Source organism: Megalobrama amblycephala, linkage group LG7, assembly GCF_018812025.1.
Source record: "Megalobrama amblycephala isolate DHTTF-2021 linkage group LG7, ASM1881202v1, whole genome shotgun sequence".
Taxonomy (NCBI): Eukaryota; Metazoa; Chordata; class Actinopteri; order Cypriniformes; family Xenocyprididae; genus Megalobrama; species Megalobrama amblycephala.
The window spans coordinates 13,647,977-13,667,868 of NC_063050.1; the positions used below are offsets into that span (position 1 = coordinate 13,647,977).

Consider the following 19,892-nt stretch of genomic DNA (forward strand, 5'->3'; position numbering starts at 1 on the left):
ACAGATTAAAGGATTAGTTCACTTTCAAATGAAAATTAGCACAAGCTTTACTCACCCTCAAGCCATCCTAGGTGTATATGACTTTCTTCTTTCTGATGAACACAATCGGAGATATATTAATAAATATCCTGACGCATCCGAGCTTTATAATGTCAGTGAACGGGACCAACGAGTATAAAGCTGAAGAAAGTGTCTCCATCCACATCTATCATCATAAACGTACTCCACATGGCTCCGGGGGGTTAATAAAGACCTTCTGAAGCGAAGCGATGCGTTTGTGTACAAAAAATATATTTAAACAAGTTATGAAGTAAAATATCTAGCTTCCGCCAGACGCCTTCCGTATTTAACTTACGAAGAAAGTGTAAAACTCTCGCAGTTCAAAACGCTTACGCTACATCCTACACCTTCCCCATTCAACTTGCGGAAAAAGGGAAGGCGTAGCGTAAGCATTTTAAACTGTGAGAGGCGTTACACTTTTTTCATAAGTAGAATATATTTTACTTCATAACTTGTTAAATATGGATATTGTTCTTACACAAATGCATCGCTTTGCTTCAGAAGGTCTTTATTATCCCCCCAGAGCCGTGTGGAGTACGTTTATGTTGGATGGATGCACTTTCTCAAGCTTCAAACATGTTCAATGCCGATATAAAGCTTGGGAGCATTAGGGTGATTATTAATATAACTCCAATTATGTTCATCAGAAAGAAGAAAGTCATATACACCTAGGAGGGCTTGAGGGTGAGTAAATCATGGGGTAATTTTCATTTTAAAGTGAACTAATCCTTTAACTAAATGACTAAACAGTGGGTTTGATAGCATGATGCATCTCACAGGACTCTGATAGGCTGTTGGCCATAAGAGGAGCGCAGGAAGCGCGGGAATGAGTCTTTGGCCATCAGGGAGAAGATGCGGTGCTGAGCCTCATCAAACGTGTCCGCCGTGGGCTCCTGCATCAACCCCGTCAACGCCTCACGCGTCTCGCTGTCCAGATTCACCTGAGAAACATTTCATATGAGCTCAGTGAATATCATCAAACCTGTCAAGAACACGCCTGGGTTATATTTTACTTCAAAATCAGAAGAAGAATAAAAACACACTTTAGAAAAATTAAATGAAGCCTATTTTTAGGTCAATTAAAAGTACAATATGTAATAATTTTGTCCGCTAGAAGCCTATTCAAAACAAAGGCGTAGCTTGATGACGCCAAGTTTTAGAGCGGAATTGGGACATAAAATTTAGAATATCATATTAAATGCTGGATGGCTTGTGTTGATAAATGGCATGCAATTAATTTTAAAACATATTGTATGATGGAGAAAATTATGTATTACTGTTACTAAAAATAAAGCTGCATCTGATTATGCTATGTTAGCTACTTGACAAAATAGTGTTTTTCTCTGAGGCATGGTAAAGCATGGTACTCGCAAAAAATCAAGAAAATTAGATTTAAACAATAAGACTAAACGTGTTGAGCTATATAACAATAATTCGTTTTCTGTCTATATCAAAACAGTTGTTTCTTGTCTATTAAAACGTGTAATATATTAAAGTATTTGGTGTTTCCATGGTTTCTACAAAATAAAACCGGAAACCGAGGGTAACGCGGGTATGACGCCATTGACAGGCGACTCCTCACACGTCCCGGAGCCTTGGATAAAATTGCAATTTTCTCACAATTTACTAGTTGGAAACATTTGGGATATTGTAAGTACTCAAGTGAACAAAATATATAACATTGGCCTATTGGTTTTTGGATATTTTACTGCAAAAATATTACATATTGCACCTTTAAGATGTTTTGCTTATAACATTTTACAGTTACAGTAAGCACATTTCCCGCCAAAATCTATGCAAAAATAAACATTATATGTAGTAAAACTATTTATTTATATAAATACATAATTATACAGATTTTAAAAAAATACATGAATTCGAGCTGCTTTGGTCTCTCACCTCATGAGGAGCGTCGGGGTTGATGAACTGGTTATAGATGTTCTGGGCTTTTCCCGCCAGTTTGGATTCAGGCGAGTTCTTGTATTCTTCACACGCCAGCCAGAACTCCAGGTTCTCCTCGCTGAACTCTGAGCGCAGGAACCAGCGGAAAGTCTGAATGCCCACTGAGGAGAGAGCGATTAAAGGTTAATAGCACGATGAGCTTCAGTTTTAAAAACAGAAGCGAAAGTCGCAAGCTGAAGTTTAACAGTATAAGGTTAAACCACTGGACGTCCTCTCACGTTTGCTGTTGAGCAGAGACTCCAAGTCCTGAGGCAGCTTTTCCTCATTCGCTCTGAAGAAAAAAAGTAGATGATTTGTTGAGCTTGTTTATGTCTTAATAATTAGGGTTCTGTACACGTTAACTTCAATCGATAGTATTTCTGGCATAATGTTCATTACCACAAAAATGACCTCGACGCGCACCTGGTTTTCTTAGAAAAAAAATATGGTTACGGTGACGCACTTACAATGTAAATTGTTTTAAAAGCAGAAACGTGAAGCTTATATTAAAACACACACACACACACACACACACACACACACACACACACACACACACACACACACACACACACACTTTACATTAAATCTGTTTAACTTGTACTTTTTTATATATATTTTGTATTTTTAGGGGATTTTATGGTACTAAATTATATTTGCAGTTGCTAAAGGATTAGTTCACTTCAGAATTAAAAATTTCTGATAATTTACTCACCCACATGTCATCCAAGATGTTTATGTTTGTCTTTCTTTTTTCAGTCGAAAAGAAATTAAGAGCATTTGTGGTTAAAAAGTAGCCTACATTTTTTATTTTTTTGGAAAATGACCGATCGTTTTGCTAAGACTCTTATTCATCGTCTGGGATCATGTAGAGCCCTTAGAAGCTGCACTGAAACTGATATTTGGACCTTCAACCTGTTGGTAACTGTTGAAGTCAACTATATGGAGAATAATCCTGGAATGTTTTCCTCAAAAACCTTAATTTCTTTTCGACTGAAGAAAGAAAGACATAAACATCTTGGATTACATGGAGGTGAGTAAATTATCAGGAAATTTTAATTCTGAAGTGAATTAATCCTTTAATATTTAGGATTAATACATTCACAACTTTTTGAGCATAGACCTGAAAATGAAATTTATAACTTAAACTGTTATAATTCTTGAATGTTGTGGAGTACAGACTTAAGTCTGTTCTCTTTTTTAAGACACTTGACAGATTATTGCTGAAGTGAAAAGCTTAAAAAGTGAGCTTTAAAAAAAGTTATAGAATTTTATGTTTTTTTTGTTATGAAAAAATCACAAAAATCTTACATTAAAAGTTTATTTGCAATATATATGTTTTCCATAACACGTTTTACTATAAAAAAAGCCATAAATCTAAACAAGTTGTGTTCCAAATTTGAGGTTGATATCTCAAAATATGAGCCTTCAGTAAAATTTTGTTTGGGCGCAGTACCAAAGGCTTCCACTAGGTGAAATTTGATTCTGATTCATTTCTAATGCGCTCATGTTTGACCACGAACGATACAAGTTTGACTATCAATTAAGCTTTTTGAATCATGTCCATGATTTTTTTTTTTGTGTTCACATAGCAAGTGCCAAAACCTTTACCAAGTTTCGTAACCAAGTTTAAAGCAGCATAACTGCGCTAATATTGTTATCGTTATATTTATCGTTCTTAGTGTGAACTTAGTGTTTCTTTTTAAAGAAAAGTGGATACTTTTGTGGTAAGCAACATTATGCCAAAAATGCATATAATTTAATATACTGAACCAAGAAAAGGACTTTAAATGAGAGCAATGCAGTTGTGTTACCTGTGTTTGTAAACCCATTCCTGCTTTTCGGCCAGGTGGGATAGCTTGACCCTCATGCCCTTCGCCCTGAAACATCAAGACAGTTTCACATCCATAAACAATTTTATACTGCAATACAATCTGTCTTTCCACAAACGCAGATACTCACTTCTCCAGGCATGAGGAGGGGATGGCAGACAACCCCTTACACATCACACAACCTGAGAATGGACCTCAAAGAAACGATCAGATGTCTCCAGCACGGTTTGTCTCTGTCTGTCTCTGTGTCCTGCTCTTATATAGTGACATTAATCTGATCCTGAGATCATGAAACAACACCGACAGCTGTTGGGTGAGAACACAACACAATGACTGTATCTCAGACTAATCACTCGAGTTCAGTGGTGAGTGTGCTTTGTGTTGACATTTGTACAGTTAGTGTGAACAGCAGCTGACAGCGGTTCTGTTCAGAGAGTGTGTATCTGTGTGTGAATCACCTGTATTTGTGTCGGGAAAGGGGAGTGAAGGAACAGGTGTGCAGTAGGCTATCTGTGCTGATCTTAGCATGAATTAATGGAATAGCTTGTTTCCAGCCATTGACATTTGTTGAGCTCTATTATTGATCGTAGCATTTAAGAAGAAGTGATGGCGAATGCATTTAAAATTAACATTATTGTTCTCATGTTGCATAATTTTCCCTGCTGGAAAACAGAGAACAAACAAAAGGGATAGTTTCAGCAAAAAACTACTTGGGTGCTCCTCGCGTGACGGTCAAAAATTACCAATATTTTTATTTTTTATTATTTCATTGAAATGAATGAACTATATTTTAGATCGATAATGTTTTTTATTTATTATTTTGTATTTTTAGGGGATTTGATAACTTGCAGGACAAGTTTATCCCTTCTCAGCGTGAGAAATACAAGGTGTGGCGTGTGAACTGGTTGAAATGCGTGAGACTTGAGACCCCTGAATTATGTTGAAATAAAGAGTTATTATGTTGAAATAAGGACTTAATAACTCAAAATAGCAAGTTATTGTCGAAATGACGAGATATTATGTCGAAATAACTTAATATCTCGAAATAATGAGTTATGTCGAAATAAAATATTATGTTGAAATAACAAGATATTATGTTGAAAAAACAAGTTGTCAAAAAAACGAGATATGTCAAAATAATGAGTTATTATGTTGAAATAAGGAATTGTATCAAAATAATGACAACTCAAAATAGCAAGTTATTGTCGAAATGAGATATTATGTCGAAATAACTTAATATCTCAAAATAACGAGTTATGTCGAAATAATGAGATATCATGTTGAAATAACGTGTTATGTTGAAATAAGGACTTGTGTCGAAATAACGACTTAACTCAAAATAGCAAGTTATTGTCAAAATGATGAGATATTATGTCGAAATAACAACTTAATATCGAAATAACGAGTTATGTCGAAATAATGAGATATGTCGAAATAACAAGATATCATGTTGAAATAGCGTGTTATGTTGAAATAAGGACTTATGTCAAAATAATGACTTAACTCAAAATAGCAAGTTATTGTCAAAATTATGAGATATGTCGAAATAACTTAATACCTCGAAATAACGAGTTATATCGAAATAAGATATTATGTTGAAATAATGAGATATTATGTTGACATATCGAGATATTATGTCGAAATAAGTTATGTTGAAATAAAGAGTTGTTATGTTGAAAGAACAAGTTATGTCGAAATAACGAGACGTTTTCTTTTCCCCCACCCCACCATGCGGTTTAGGGCTTCTGTACAAAAATATTATTTTAAATTTTTATACTAAATATATATTTTCCAAAACACATTTTACTCTAAAACTGTAAAACTGAGTAAATCAAAGCCATTAATCTAAACAAGTTGTGTTCCAAATTTGAGGTTGATATCTCAAAAAGTTATCTTTCAGAAAGATTTTGTTTGGACGCAGTACTTAATGCTTCCACTAGATGATTTTTCCCCCATTTGTTTCTGCAAACAGTACAAGTGTGACAAATTTTTTTTCAGGACCATTCAACCTTTTCGAATCATGATGTCCATGATTTTCTTTTTTCTTTTTTTTACATGGCATGTGTCAAAACGTTTCGTACCATTCCGAAGTGAAAAATTAAAAAAAAAAAAAAAAAAAGTAAATTTTTTCGGTCATTAATGACCGAAGAGTACCAGAGGGTATTTGAGGATGTTCCTCACATAAATCTATCAAATGACTTCATTTTTTTAAAGCTTGATATCATTCATCTATTGACTTTTTTATATAATAATGACTTTTTTAAATAAAAACCTTTTTGTGTTTCATGGAAGACAGAAAGTCATATGCATTCAAAAAGACATGAGGGCGAGTAAATATTGCCAGAATGTTTGGGTGAACTATCCACCCTTTGAGGTGGTCAAACTGGTTTTTGCCACATAGTAGCTGTTTTTTTGGATGTCTACTAGGTCTAACCAAACTGACAAAAATGCTCTACTTCTACCAGATCAAAAACTGGCAAGCCGTTTATCTGATCTAGACCGGCTTATGATCTAAACAACCAGTCTGGACCATCTAACCATGCAAAACCAGCTATTTTTTCATATTAGATGTGTTTGTCTACTCTCAATCGTTTGACTAACTTAGCTTGACTATATGTTCTCCTTATCACACACTGTGCTTTTACAGTGAGGTCTGATAAGCTAGTGCATGTCATTTATCTGCAGAGTCATTGGTGATTGACTCAGAGAAGTTGCTGCATTTAATTAGACCTGATTTAACACTATTTCTCTCTTAATACTTCAGGTTGGGATATTTTGGGCCATATCTGCTTAAATCACTCATGTGTTGGCAAAAGGAAGCCCCTCCTGAGGGTGTAATCTGAAGCCGCTGTTGTATCGGTGAGTTGCGGCGGCATTAAGTCACTGCAGTCCTCGACACGCGTTTCATACGCGTTCATCATGTTTTGACGCATGAAGACAGCGCGGTACTTTCAGCTCGTTTTAAAATATCGCAGTGCTGCTTATGGATACAAACAGGTAGCGCGTGGATTTCTTGGACGTACTGTATTCATGATTGTGAAAGCTTCCTGGTTCTCGCGCGACAAACAGCTGTTTGACACCATCTGCAAAGCGCGAGCTTCGCGAGGGGGTTTAATTCGCTAACGGCTCCTTTTTTGGACGCACGCACAACGCGTCCTTCCGTCTTTGACCGAGCCGATGCGTCTCCGCGGGTGACCGTGCGCGGATATCATCATGTGGCAGCGCGGATGCCGCTCGGGCTGGACGAGGGCGCGATGCCAGGACAGCGGGGTCGACCCCGAGCGCGAGCGGCTCTGGGCCGAGCTCTTCGAGCAGCTGGATCTGAACAAGGACGGGCGGATCGATGTGAACGAACTGCGGATCGGACTCGCCGTCCGCGGGATGTCGTGGAGCTCGGTGGAGGAGGTACGGAAGAAACCCAATAACGTTACACACGCTCATAACGGAAGGGTATTTATAGAACAGGATAAGAATAGACAGGTTTATGATTTAATGTCAGATCTGGAGATAATAACCTGCTTCTCCAGCAGGTCATGTGACCCTTAGCGTAATTTTGTCTAAACACTGAAAGTGAAAATGCTGCAGTACGCGATACAATCGCAGCCAATCAGATCATAGTTGATGTTTAATATTCAATAATGCAGAGCGAGATGCGGACCAATGAGATTTAATAGTGGGCGGGGCGAGTCTAAAGATAAAAGTTGCGTCCCAAATCATGTACTGTACATTGTGTACTTGCTCTGTCCACCCTATTTTTAAACGTTAAATTAAGCTATTTCCTGTGACTGTGCGAGACTTCCGGTTAGCCGGTATAAGCAATTAGAAGAATACCAAAGTGTGCAGTAAATGGTATTTGTGCTACAAACTATTGTGTTTTTGATTACATACATTAAAATACATTAAAATAAAATGATAAATACCAGTTCGCAACATTAAGCTGCATTAAATTTTTTGTATGAAGCCTTGAACAATCAAGTTAAAAATGAACACGCTCACTCTTATGTTAATAATTAGGCTACAATAAGTACATAACAAATCAATTTTATAAGGGTAGTTTCATCTAAAATGGAACAATTTCCAAACATTTTTCATTTGAAGGGAATTATGTTTCAAGTGCACTACTTGCACTATTACATTACAAACCGTAATCACTCTTATGTTAAAAATGTGGTGGATTAGGCCACAATAAATGCATAACAAATCTTTTTTCTTTTTTTTTTTTTTTAGATTTATTTTTGGTGTTTTTCCCTTTATTATGAAAGGACAATTACTAGACAGGAAGCGAAGTGGGAGAGAGAGAGGGGTACGGAATCGGGAAAGGACCACAAGCCGGGACTCGAACTCGGGTCGCCTGAAGCGCACCGGCGCTACATGTCAGTTTTATAAGGGTAGTTTCATCTAAAATGGAAAAATTTCCAAACATTTTTAATTTGAAGGGAATTATATTTCCAGTGCACTACTCGCACTATTACATTACAAACCGGTGTAGAATAGTGCAGAAGTACACAAAATAGGACGCACCTGTAGAAACCATGATATTTAATATACGTTTAGGCAGTGCCATGGGAGCAGAAAGCAAGCAAGCAAGCAACAAAAAGTCATTTGTTGCTGGTTGGGACACAGAAAGCGTCTGATGCTCAGCTCAGATTAGACAGATGTGCTGGAGCCATTAGTGAGAGTATAACTCATTATACAGCTGCTTACCAACATGCTCAAATGCTTAGTGCTTCATATGATAAAAGAAAGACTACAAAGCAGGATTCTTGTTTCCAGTGCCTCCAGGTCAGGGTCACGAACGGGGCAGATAAGAGTACTGCGCTGCAGCACTAATGAACCAGTTTATGAGCTTAATAGTTAATGATCTCAAGGTCAGTGGCAGGAACAGAGGAAGGGCAACATCACCCGCTGGCGCTAAATCAGCATCACCTGCCATCCGAAATAATCCGGCAGACTAGTGTGAAGTGTCTGCCCACATCACCAGCGGTGCATGATCTGAAGGATAAGAAATAATGGGGTTTAAAGTCAAGCATCACTATTTTTTGCTTACACTTTGATCACTAAGTTCTATGTTTCCCGCTATGATATAATGCCAGAGGTCAAACCCAGTGCCGGCTTAGTTATGATCAAATCACTGAGTTATCTAATCTCTCCACGGCATGCTGAATGCTGTTTATATACTAACATACTGTACTTTAAACCTGTAGTTTATAAATCAGCATGAGTGATTGGGTTATTGATCCATTTGCCTGCGAGCATCTTGTGTCATATTGATTTTTTGACCTGTAGTTGATGATTTTGTAGTGTGATATTGTGCTTGCTAAAGTTGACACGTGTGCATGTGTTTATATATTTGCATTATGCATAACGATGAATGTATATTGAGACAAAAGTGTTAAACTTCACACGCTTGCTCTCAGAAATACACACGTAGGCTGTAGAGTGTGCGAAAGGTCAGCGTCTTGGATTCGATCCATGTGAGAGTAAATATCATGTGACGGCTGGCTCACATAAACACAATAACACACACATGGGGATTGTGTAGATGTCTATAACCACTGAGGAGGTAAAGCTAGTTAAATGGGAGAAATTACTGGCATATTTTCTCTTACAAGGTGATTTACTCTATAACATTCCAGAGGTTGTGGGAATAATGGTCTGGAATGAGTTTGCCAGTGCCAGTTATCCTGAGTCATTTATTATTTTAGGCACCGTGGGTCAGTTTTGTTCACAATGTCCTCATCATAAAACAGCATAATTAATTCTGCTGATTTTAAAACCCAAGAGCCCAGAGACTAGCAGCGAAATGCCTCTAATCCTCCACGTTTGTGCAGCTCAGAGAAACACGTTCAGACATGCTGCACGGGGGAACTGAATGTCATGAGGCGACATCCTGAAAAAAACATGCATTTGTAGTTTCTATTGTAACATTTTGTAATTTGTAGTTCACAGCCAGATGCATGATTATTTCCACAACTCTCTCAAAGTACAGAAATTCTGGATAGAGTCACATCAGAAATGCTTCACATGCTATCAGTCTTATCACAAGTTTCCTAGTTAAAAACTGAACACCCTCTCAAGTCGTATTTACTACTGGGAAAGTAGAGATAATTGTGATACCCAAATTCCTGAGTTGGGCGGGCCTTAAACTTTAAACATGGAGAACGTTTGCTGCTCTGACTGATATTCTTGATTCGTTTTTTCCACAACAGCCACATCTTGTTGTTAAAGTAGTACATATTTACATATATGAATAACTATATTGTGTGTTTTATACACAGTGAAAATTGCTTGTATGACCGAAATTCCTGAGTCAGAATTAGGGCTGGGTATTGACACAATTTTCTCGATTCGATTCGATTACTATTTCGATTCGATATTGATTATTTTGGATGTAGTATTTCAGTTACAGTACATGCCAAATTTTCTAGAGGAAAAAAATCTCTCAACTAATGCTGTAAACTACACATGAGAGTCAGCTGGTACTACTATAATAATACTAAAGGTTAAATTAACTTATTTTTATATAAAACACTTAAATTACACTCAATGATGTTTTTATTATAAATAAAGTTTAGAATTACATGATCATATTTCTACTCCAATTCGTTTTTTTGAAATATAAACATTTAAATCACGGCTGTCATAACTGATTTATTCAAACATGCATTAAATATTGAAGAACATTAAAAATTATAATGAATGTGTAACGGTGCATATCTATATTTATCAGAATGCTGCTTTCTAGAGTTCATTTTTCTAGCTGACTAATGAGTTTATGGTCACTGAATATGTTTTTCTGAGGTAAATGTGACGTTACGCGACCTTGTTTACAAGCTGTTTTATTGACGATTACACGAGACATGATACAGATTTCAGTAAGTTGTACTGTATCTTTTAACACACCTTCAGATGTTTATTCATGTTTATTTCGCGCTGTAACTGGTATTAAAGCGGAGGAGAGGATGTTCACATGCTTCTCTTTAACTGAGGCACTAAAGCGATCCGTCACGCCACATTAAACAGCGCCAAAACAGTATTTATTTTTTGAATCTCATAATAAGATGGACATCATTTGAAATCTGAGACTTTGCTTCATATCAAAAGTAACAAAGCACAAAGATTATTGTGATTTATTGGATGGGAGACGCATATTCTGCTCATTCATCAACTGAAAACAGACTAGACTATTTGATTCTTGGGATTTAAGAATCGATATCGGTTCGTAAAGATGAGAATCGATTAAAATCAAGAAATCAATATTTTTACCCAGCCCTAGTCAGAAAGCTGACTGTCTAGATGTGCGGTCATTGTTGATATTGTCAATGAATGGGATGCTACATTTTATTCAAAATTAAATATTTTCAATACACTTTGGCTTTAATAAGATTTCCTCAAGAAATAGGCTAGAATAAACCCGATGTCCTCCATGATATTTGTTCTTTCCGACAGCAAAGCACTTGAATGTGTCAAGCTCGTAATCAGGACTTCAGAAGTGGGAAGTAGGAAATTTCTGATAGCATGTGAAGGCAGCATTAAACATCAATTATTTAGCCAGTTTGTATATTGATTGTGGATTTAAACACTAATATAGTAATTAATAAATTGCTTAAAGGGTTATTTCACATATAACTGAGCATCTGTCATCATTTATTCACCCTCAAGTTGTTCCAAACCTGTATGAATTTATTTATTCTCCTGAACACAAAAAGAATATGGTTAACCAAACAGTTTCTGGTCCCCATTGACTTCTGTATAGAGAAGAACAAAAAATACTATGGAAGTCAATGGGGTCCATCAACTGTTTGGTTAAAACATTCTTCAAAATATCTTCTTTCGTGTTTAACAGAAGAAAGAAATTCTTACAGGTTTGGAACCACTTTAGGCTCATTTTTTGGGTGAACTAACCCTTCAAGCACATTGTCAGGCTACTGTTTTGTGCGCTTGGCTTTCTTCGTTTGATGACTATGTTTAGACTCAGTGATTATTGTCAGAAAACTAACCGTTTGAGCTCTGATTGCTCATGTTTCATGTAGCTGGTGTGGGCTGGTGGCTTTGCATAATTGTAATGTGCTTTTCTCCTTCATTTGTACCCCCATCCCACCTCTCTTAATGGTTCCCGGCATCCCTCTTTCCTCCATTTCTCCCTCTCCCCCTCTATCTCTCTCTGTATGCCCTACATTCAGCAGGTTGTACGAGCAGGAGACATCAATCATGACGGTCAGCTGGATTTCGAAGAGTTCACAGAGTATCTGCGTTCACATGAGAAACGCCTCAAGCTCATGTTTCGCAGCTTGGACCGCAACAACGATGGTTTGTTTCTGTCAACTTCACATTACTGCCAGAATCTCTCTTATTTTAGTATTATTAATATTCGATTATAAATAGTATTTATTAATATTTTGAATGAGCTTTTATTTTTATATTTTTAGTTTCCATTTTTTATTAATTTTATTTGTTTTTTTATATTTATATTTAGCTTTAATTGATTTTTATTTTAGTTCTAGCAATTTTAGTATTTATATTATATATAACTATTATAATTTATATTTAATATAACTATTTTATTTCAGTAAGTTGCCAAGACAACTTTTTTTATTTTTACGTCAAGAAGTGTCTATAGCCTCATATCATTAGTGTCTACATATCATGTCGCCTACATTGTAGAGCAATAACGCATTGTTTGTGCACATCTGTGTGTTTTGTAGGTGAAGTAGACGCGGAGGAGATCCAGCAGTCGTTACACAATCTCGGCGTGGACATCTCGTTGGAGCTGGCTGCCAAAATACTGCAAAGGTGCGTGTGTTTGTGTTTAGCATGTTTGTAAAATGCTTTCAAGTGCCTTTATGTGATTCTGTGACTTGTGAAATGTGTTCATACAGTATGGACAAAGACCATTCCATGACTATCGACTGGTTCGAGTGGCGAGATCACTTCCTGTTTAACCCTTTGCACAACATGGAGGAAATCGCTCAGTACTGGAAACACTCTGTGGTATGTAGCAAAATGCACACAGCTGAGACGATGAGGTTTATGACTATAAAACAAGCCTCGTTAACTGTGGTTGTGCATTGGTGTAGATGTTGGATATCGGAGAGCATTTGACGGTTCCGGATGAGTTCTCGGAGAAGGAGAAGCAGTCAGGTTTCGTGTGGCGGCAGCTGATGGCAGGTGCCGTGGCGGGATCGGTGTCCAGAACAGGAACTGCGCCGCTCGACAGACTCAAGGTCTTCCTGCAGGTGAGACAATACATCAAGAAATTAAACTGATCTGTACAATTGTATCTTTGATGCAAATTTCATGCCAGTTTCCCATTTGGAGATTCACGTTTGCTTTCGAAATGCTAGCAAAGTAGCTCCGTCAATACATGAGAACCACGATTTGTTTTGTTTCAAACAGAAATCACAATTCTGAACTAAATAAAATAACATAATTTACTCTGACAAATGTTAATTGCTGCAGACTATTTTAAATTTTTAATGAATCTGAATGAATTCTTAAAAAAAATTGGGTTGAATGAATGATTCAATGACAAATACATTTTTAATAGTCACTTGTCGCCACCTACTGGTGTAACAATGTAACAAATTGTTATTTAAAGGTGCAATATATTTTTTGCAGTAAAATATAAAAAAAAAACACTAGGCCAGTGTTATATATTTTGTTCACTTGAGTACTTACATTATCCCAAATGTTTGCAACTATTTGAGAAAATTGCAATTTTAAACAAGGCTCCGGGACGTGTGAGGAGTCGCCTGTCAATTGCGTCATACCCGCGTTACCCTCGGTTTCCGGTTTATTTTTGTAGAAACCATGGAAACACCAAAGACGCTTTAATATTTACATGTTTTAATAGACAAGGGAACAACTGTTTTGATATATTTATAGACAGAAAAATGATTATTGTTATATAGCTCAACACGTTTAGTCTTATTGTTTAAATCTAATTTTCTTGATTATTTGCGAGTACCATGCTTTACCATGCCTCAGAGAAAAACACTATTTTGTCAAGTAGCTAACATAGCATAATCAGATGCAGCTTTATTTGTAGTAACAGTAATACAGCATTTTCTCCATACAATATGTTTTAAAATGAATTGCATGCCATTTATCAACACAAGCCATCCAGTATTTAATATGATATTCTAAAATCGATCTATCTTACTGCAGTGTGTAACAGTGTCTCACAGCAGCCACTGAGCGAATGCACAGAGTAACGTTATAACATAATTTGCAACACACTCAAATGTATCTAATATGATAAACAGAGCTGCGTTACCTCATACTCACGACCGAAAAAGCGGAAGCGGCGCCGGCGACTGTGGCATAATAAAAGTCCCGCTGCTTGTGAGGCGTGTGTTGTGCAATCGCTCCAGCGGCCTCGTTCAGCTGCCACAACACTCGCTCCTGCTCTGCTTCATACTACAGTAACATTAATAATCTCATCCATGAACATGATTTCTTCCCAAGTCCTATCCCTATTCTTTTCCACCGGTCGTTGAAGTGAAGACCACATGTCCCAAGATTCTGCGCTCAAACTTGGCTTCATCAAGCTACGCCTTTGTTTTGAATAGGCCTCTAGCGACCTCTAGCGGACACAATTATTACATACTGCACCTTTAAAGCAGCAAGTTACTATTACTTTGTTCATCTTTAGAGCACAAATTATTTTGATGAAATCCAAGAGGTTTTTTTATCCTCCATTAAAAGCAATGAAATTACCATAATTCAAGGTTCAGACAAATAGTAAAAATATTGTTAAAATAGTCCATGTGACTACAGCGGTTCAACATTAATATCATGAAGCGACGAGAATATTTTTGTGCACAAAAACAAAACAAAAATAACAACAAATTTATTCAACAAATTCGTCTCTCCCCTGTCATTCTGCTACATTATACATAATATATGAATATTTGTAACACTGAAACAACCAGGGGCGTAGCAGCCATTTTAAATGTGGGGGGGGACAGATGTCAGGTGATGTGACCCTCAAAGGCAAACAAATTATGTACATAATGTACAAAGTAAGTACATTAATGTTCATATAATAAATTCTAAATAGAATACCAATTGGCGTTTTAGAGCACCCTAGTGGCAATTTTGGGAACATGCCATGATAGCTTACAGGAACCTATTTTTGTGATATCATACTCAAATTTGAAAAATAACTGCAGGACTTGGGACTTTGAGACCACTGTGAACATCTATACTTTATTTTTATGAAAAAGATATTTTGTGCACAATATTTTAGTTACACTACACTTGAACAATAACTTTTATCTTAATTCTTAAAAGTTGGAAAAGACAGAAAAGACAACAAATGTGTTTAAAGCTTAAAGGGTACAGGAACTACAAACAATTTAGTGTGGGCATTTCAATTTCAATGGTTTGTGCTGAAAACAACTGCTTTATTGGGAAATTATAATTCTACTCTGGATGTGAGCAACACCTGACAAAAGACAGCAGAACTCAATAATCAGTTATGTCTCATTTAGCAGACGTTAAGAATCACCTGTTTCTAACAGTGCGGGGGATGCATGTACGCCCCTGGAAACAACAATACTATGACTGTTTGTGAAGCTGTTTCATACCTACACACATGATTACTGCTCTCTGGAAGCACCAACACAGATTTGAATGTTCGCTGTGATTTTGTCAAAGGTTTAATGGACACAGGATAATTGTCATTTAGAAATAAGAAGGGTGTTTGAATCAAAATTGCAATCTTTTAACAATTAATTGTGCAGCTCTACAATTTAGCAAAAGCCCAGGTTTATGTGAATATATTATATCCAGCACCACACTGACCCCTGGAGGTCATACATGACTGCAACAGTTTTTAGTTATTATGTCCAGGTGTTTTTGGTTTTATTATAATCTAGTTGGACTGAAGCATATGTATTTTCTGAATGTGAAGGTGCACGGCCAGAGCTCTGATAAGGGGAACGTGTGGCGTGGGCTCCGCGCGATGGTGAAGGAAGGCGGTCTCGCTGCGCTGTGGAGGGGGAACGGCATCAACGTGCTGAAGATCGCGCCCGAGACAGCCATCAAATTCCTGGCCTATGAACAGGTACAGCTCTGTCTTTCTACACTCGGCTGTGTGAACACGAGTCAAAGCTCAGCTTCTCTCTCTCTGTGTGTGTGTCTGTAGATTAAGCGCTTGATGAGAGGCAGTAAAGAAGGAGTAACTCTGAAAGTCCAGGAGAGATTCGTCGCTGGATCACTGGCGGGAGCTACAGCTCAAACTATCATATACCCAATGGAGGTAAACACACACATATATGGCAGCTGGTTCCTGCACACACTAAACGTCAAGGTCACTCTGTATTGTGAGGCCTCACTGTCAAAACAAACTCGGTCACATGTCTGCTCACATTACCAAAGGCCTCATGTACAGTTCAAGCACACTAAGCTCTGCATTCACTGGCCCATTTGCATGGTGACGTTTCTGAAGTTTCATTAAGTTATGTTTACCACAGACCTTACTTTACTCAGAAATTGAATACCCCATAGGGAAATCTCGAGGGAACCAGCGGTGAATTAGACTTCTGGGTTTTGACGTCAACCCTGCAGCACTCTATATCAGATCACATCGCCCATTCCAGCCTCACGCAGTCATCTGACTTCACTAGACTGACCTATATTGTTTTTGTGTTGATTCTACTTTTATTTACTCACTCTGTTCCTTTCTGTCTGTGTCGTTCTGCAGGTGCTAAAGACTCGTCTAACTCTTCGTAAAACAGGACAGTATTCGGGCATGGCGGACTGCGCCAAGCAGATCCTGCAGAAGGAGGGCGTTCTGGCGTTTTATAAAGGATACCTGCCCAACATGCTGGGCATCATCCCGTATGCAGGCATAGACCTTGCCGTCTATGAGGTGTGTGTGTGTGTGTGTGTATTCAGAATAATTCCTTCATTAAGGCTCTTTCTCATGCTGTCTTCCTCTCTCAGACGCTGAAGAACGCCTGGCTGCAGCGGCACACGGAGGGCTCGCCCGACCCGGGCGTCATGGTGCTGGTGGGCTGCGGCACGGTGTCCAGCACCTGTGGACAGCTGGCGTCGTACCCGCTCGCCCTCATCCGAACACGCATGCAGGCTCAGGGTGAGAGACAGACACAGAACCAGACAAGTTGTGAATTTTACTTTTGCATAAAACATTTGCGAATAAAGCACCATTTCTATCCATGTGTTCAATTGAGCACATACATTTTTTAATGTGCATTTTAAGATTTTATGCATTTCCATCCAGCATTTTTAACATAAAAATACTTTGGAAACATAGCTAATGATCAAGAAAGAAGGAAGGATTGTTTTTTAGTAATTCAAAACAGCGTTATAATGATTAACTAATACTGAAACTGACACAAATGGATTTTGAAATAAAACAAACATGAACTAAAATAAAATATAAAAAACTTGAACTTATTTTTTTTTTAGATTGTTGCCAAAGAAACATTTATCATTTTCGTAGTTTAACTTGTAGTAGTAAAATTACTAAATTTAAAACTGAAATAAAAATTAATAAAAACTATATAAACTAATAAAAATGACAAAGCACAACAAAATGTAACTAAAATAAAAAAGAAAATACAAAATATAAAAATAAAAACTAATACAAAATACAAACTAGATAAAAAAAGTTTGTCAAGACAAACTTTGATGTTGGCTTGAGAAAGCATGACCAGAAAGTGAAGTTTGAAGGTTTTGAAGGCAATACAGTCTATCAGAAAACAGACAGATAGATAGATAGATAGATAGATAGATAGATATGGTGTTTTAACATAGTGCTAACATGGTTTAACACGTTGATAGCATGTTTTAACATATTGCTAGCATGTTTCTAACATCAGTTAGCACATACAAGGTTTTAGCATGTTGTTAGCATGAATTAACACATTGTTACCATGCTTTAGTATGTTGCTAGCATGATTTATGACATTACTAGCATGTTTTAACATTTTGCTAACATGATTAGCATTTTTCCAACATGAATTAGCACATTGCTAGCATGTTTTAGCAATTGCTAGCATGAATTAGCATGTTGCTAGCATGTTTTAGATTGTTGTCCTAGACTAGAAGTTGAATACTCTATAATAGTTAGTTATTATATAAAAGTTTTGACCCCCTCAATGGGAATTTGGGGTTGTTCGGAAATCAGTCGGATCAGTGCGTCCCAATTCACGTACTTATGCACTATTCTATGATGTTTTTAAGTATAAATAGTGTGCAAAAAGAAAAAGTGCACTTTAAATACCCGGATGATGCAATAAATTAACGGAAAAAATAAAGTGTGGATTGTTGGACTCTTCATGCACTCAACTGTCGCAGCTTTAATTACATAGTGGAGGGGAAGGGGCTGTCAGACTCCAATGTTAAATGACAAAATAACCTTATACAATTCACACACTACACTGATGAGTACATAGTGCATAAGTACATAGTGTATAGTGCGTCATTTGGGACGCAACTATAGTAATGTAAGTTAGAACAGTCTAAAGGTCTCACTTGAGTTTGGTAGTTGCAGCTTGAAAGTTAATAGTATATTACTGATGCTAAAATAACCCTGATTCTGAAAATGATTTGGCATCAGCAGATGTTTGACACACTGTTTCCTCTGGTCGCTCCTCAGCGTCAGTGAAGGGGGCTCCTCAGCTGTCCATGTTGACCCTGTTCAGGAATATCGTGGCCCAGGAGGGTGTGGTGGGACTCTACCGAGGCATCGCTCCGAACTTCCTCAAGGTCATCCCGGCGGTCAGCATCTCCTACGTCGTCTACGAGCACATGAGGAAAGTACTGGGAGTGGGAACCTGAGAGAGAGAGAGAGAGAGAGTCAGGTCATGAGAAAAAACAGACTCCAATTAAACCTGACAGAATGATAAGACCAGTTTATTTAAGCCTACAATATATAAGATCACTGGAGTGATGTTCACCAAAAACAGCGGATGTGAGGATGAACGATGAACTGATAGAAAACACTGAAATATGCAGAATCTAAGTGCTGTCCTGATCCATTCCTGAATTACTGAGGTTCATGATGTGTTCTTCATGTCAACAGGGCCCTGATATTCAGGTATACAGGGTACACTCCTCTGGACGCGGTAAAATGAACGCTTGTGTGTATGTGTCTGTGTGAGCATGTGCTGTACTGCGTGTATGTGTGTGTGTGTTTAACCCAGTGCACACACTACTGAACACCAAATGGGAATGGACAATAAACTAACTTCCTTCTTTTGAACTCATAGTACGATTGAAAGTGCCTCTGTTTCGAGAAACATGTATGTTTAATCAACCGTGCTCCAGTAGTTCGCCTCTTCTACTGTACTGAAACCCCCAGAATCATCATCGCAGTGAGGCGAGAGTTCTGGAATTCTCAACTCAAGATTCCGGAACTCAAGTTTAACTGATTCTAAAATCCTGCACTACTTCCCAGTTTGCAAACTATCCACATCCATAGTGTCAAAACACAAGATGTCACTCCTGAAACACATTTAAATTATCTTCTGAACATCGATTTGCACGGAAATTCATTGTGCTTGTGTTTCATGAATAATGCCCTCAAAATGGAATACTTCTTTTAGTGGATTTTCTTCAAAGCATGAATTCATGCATGTTTTTTTTTTGGCTAATATTGCCCCCCAACCCTGTACAAGATAACTTTTGTGATGGATCTCTTTCGACTTTTTCAGATGAAGAAAAGTATCGAGGAATGCAAGGCTGAAACTGCAGCAGCAGTTTTTGAATGTATATGATTTTAACAAAAGTAGATGTTAAAGGGTTAGTTCACCCAAAAATGAAAATAATGTCATTTATTACTCACCCTCATGTTGTTCTACACCTGTAAGACCTTCGTTCATTTTCAGAACACAAATTAAGATATTTTTGATGAAATCCGATGGCTCAGTGAGGCCTCTATTGAGAGCAAAGCCTTTGAAACTCTCAAGATCCATAAAGGTACTAAAAACATATTTAAATCAGTTCATGTGAGTTCAGTGGTTCTATCTTAATATTATAAAGCGACAAGAATACCTTTTGTACGCCAAAAAAAAAAAAATAAAAAAT

At 37.4% G+C, this 19,892-nt stretch overlaps 2 protein-coding genes across 7 annotated transcripts; one reads left to right on the forward strand and one right to left on the reverse strand.

Annotated features, from left to right (window-relative positions):
* Nucleotides 1-288: 288 nt before the first annotated feature.
* Nucleotides 289-4,120, reverse strand: si:ch211-196h16.12 (regulator of G-protein signaling 4). The gene is made up of 5 exons (XM_048195947.1): nt 3,964-4,120; nt 3,816-3,881; nt 2,241-2,293; nt 1,960-2,123; nt 289-1,001 (listed from the first exon to the last, which is right to left on the reverse strand). Exons 1-5 carry the CDS (start codon nt 4,005-4,007, stop codon nt 834-836), a joined length of 495 nt encoding a protein of 164 aa, XP_048051904.1. The 5' UTR covers nt 4,008-4,120; the 3' UTR covers nt 289-833.
* Nucleotides 4,121-6,521: 2,401 nt separating this feature from the next.
* Nucleotides 6,522-19,645, forward strand: slc25a23a (solute carrier family 25 member 23a). Of its 6 annotated transcripts, none has more exons than XM_048195940.1 (12): nt 6,522-7,238; nt 12,017-12,143; nt 12,539-12,626; nt 12,713-12,824; nt 12,911-13,069; nt 15,751-15,903; nt 15,985-16,098; nt 16,543-16,710; nt 16,785-16,935; nt 18,463-18,619; nt 18,889-18,950; nt 19,520-19,638. In XM_048195940.1, exons 1-11 carry the CDS (start codon nt 7,047-7,049, stop codon nt 18,938-18,940), a joined length of 1,473 nt encoding a protein of 490 aa, XP_048051897.1. In that variant the 5' UTR covers nt 6,522-7,046; the 3' UTR covers nt 18,941-18,950; nt 19,520-19,638. The 6 variants fall into 6 exon arrangements, with proteins under 6 accessions (XP_048051897.1, XP_048051896.1, XP_048051903.1 ...); XM_048195946.1 differs by having other exon boundaries at nt 6,523-7,238; nt 18,889-18,903; nt 19,520-19,645; XM_048195939.1 differs by lacking the exon at nt 19,520-19,638 and having other exon boundaries at nt 18,889-19,074.
* Nucleotides 19,646-19,892: the final 247 nt, after the last annotated feature.

Excerpts from the sequence above, each read along its gene's own strand:
- slc25a23a (XM_048195940.1), top strand. The coding sequence starts at position 7,047 with ATGTGGCAGCGCGGATGCCGCTCGGGCTGGACGAGGGCGCGATGCCAG. Across the intron at positions 16,711-16,784 it reads TAGACCTTGCCGTCTATGAG|ACGCTGAAGAACGCCTGGCT; the intron begins GTGTGTGTGTGT and ends TTCCTCTCTCAG. Across the intron at positions 16,936-18,462 it reads AACACGCATGCAGGCTCAGG|CGTCAGTGAAGGGGGCTCCT; the intron begins GTGAGAGACAGA and ends GTCGCTCCTCAG.
- si:ch211-196h16.12 (XM_048195947.1), bottom strand. The coding sequence starts at position 4,007 with ATGTGTAAGGGGTTGTCTGCCATCCCCTCCTCATGCCTGGAGAA. Across the intron at positions 2,124-2,240 it reads GTCTCTGCTCAACAGCAAAC|TGGGCATTCAGACTTTCCGC; the intron begins GTGAGAGGACGT and ends CTCTCTCCTCAG. Across the intron at positions 1,002-1,959 it reads ACCCCGACGCTCCTCATGAG|GTGAATCTGGACAGCGAGAC; the intron begins GTGAGAGACCAA and ends AATGTTTCTCAG.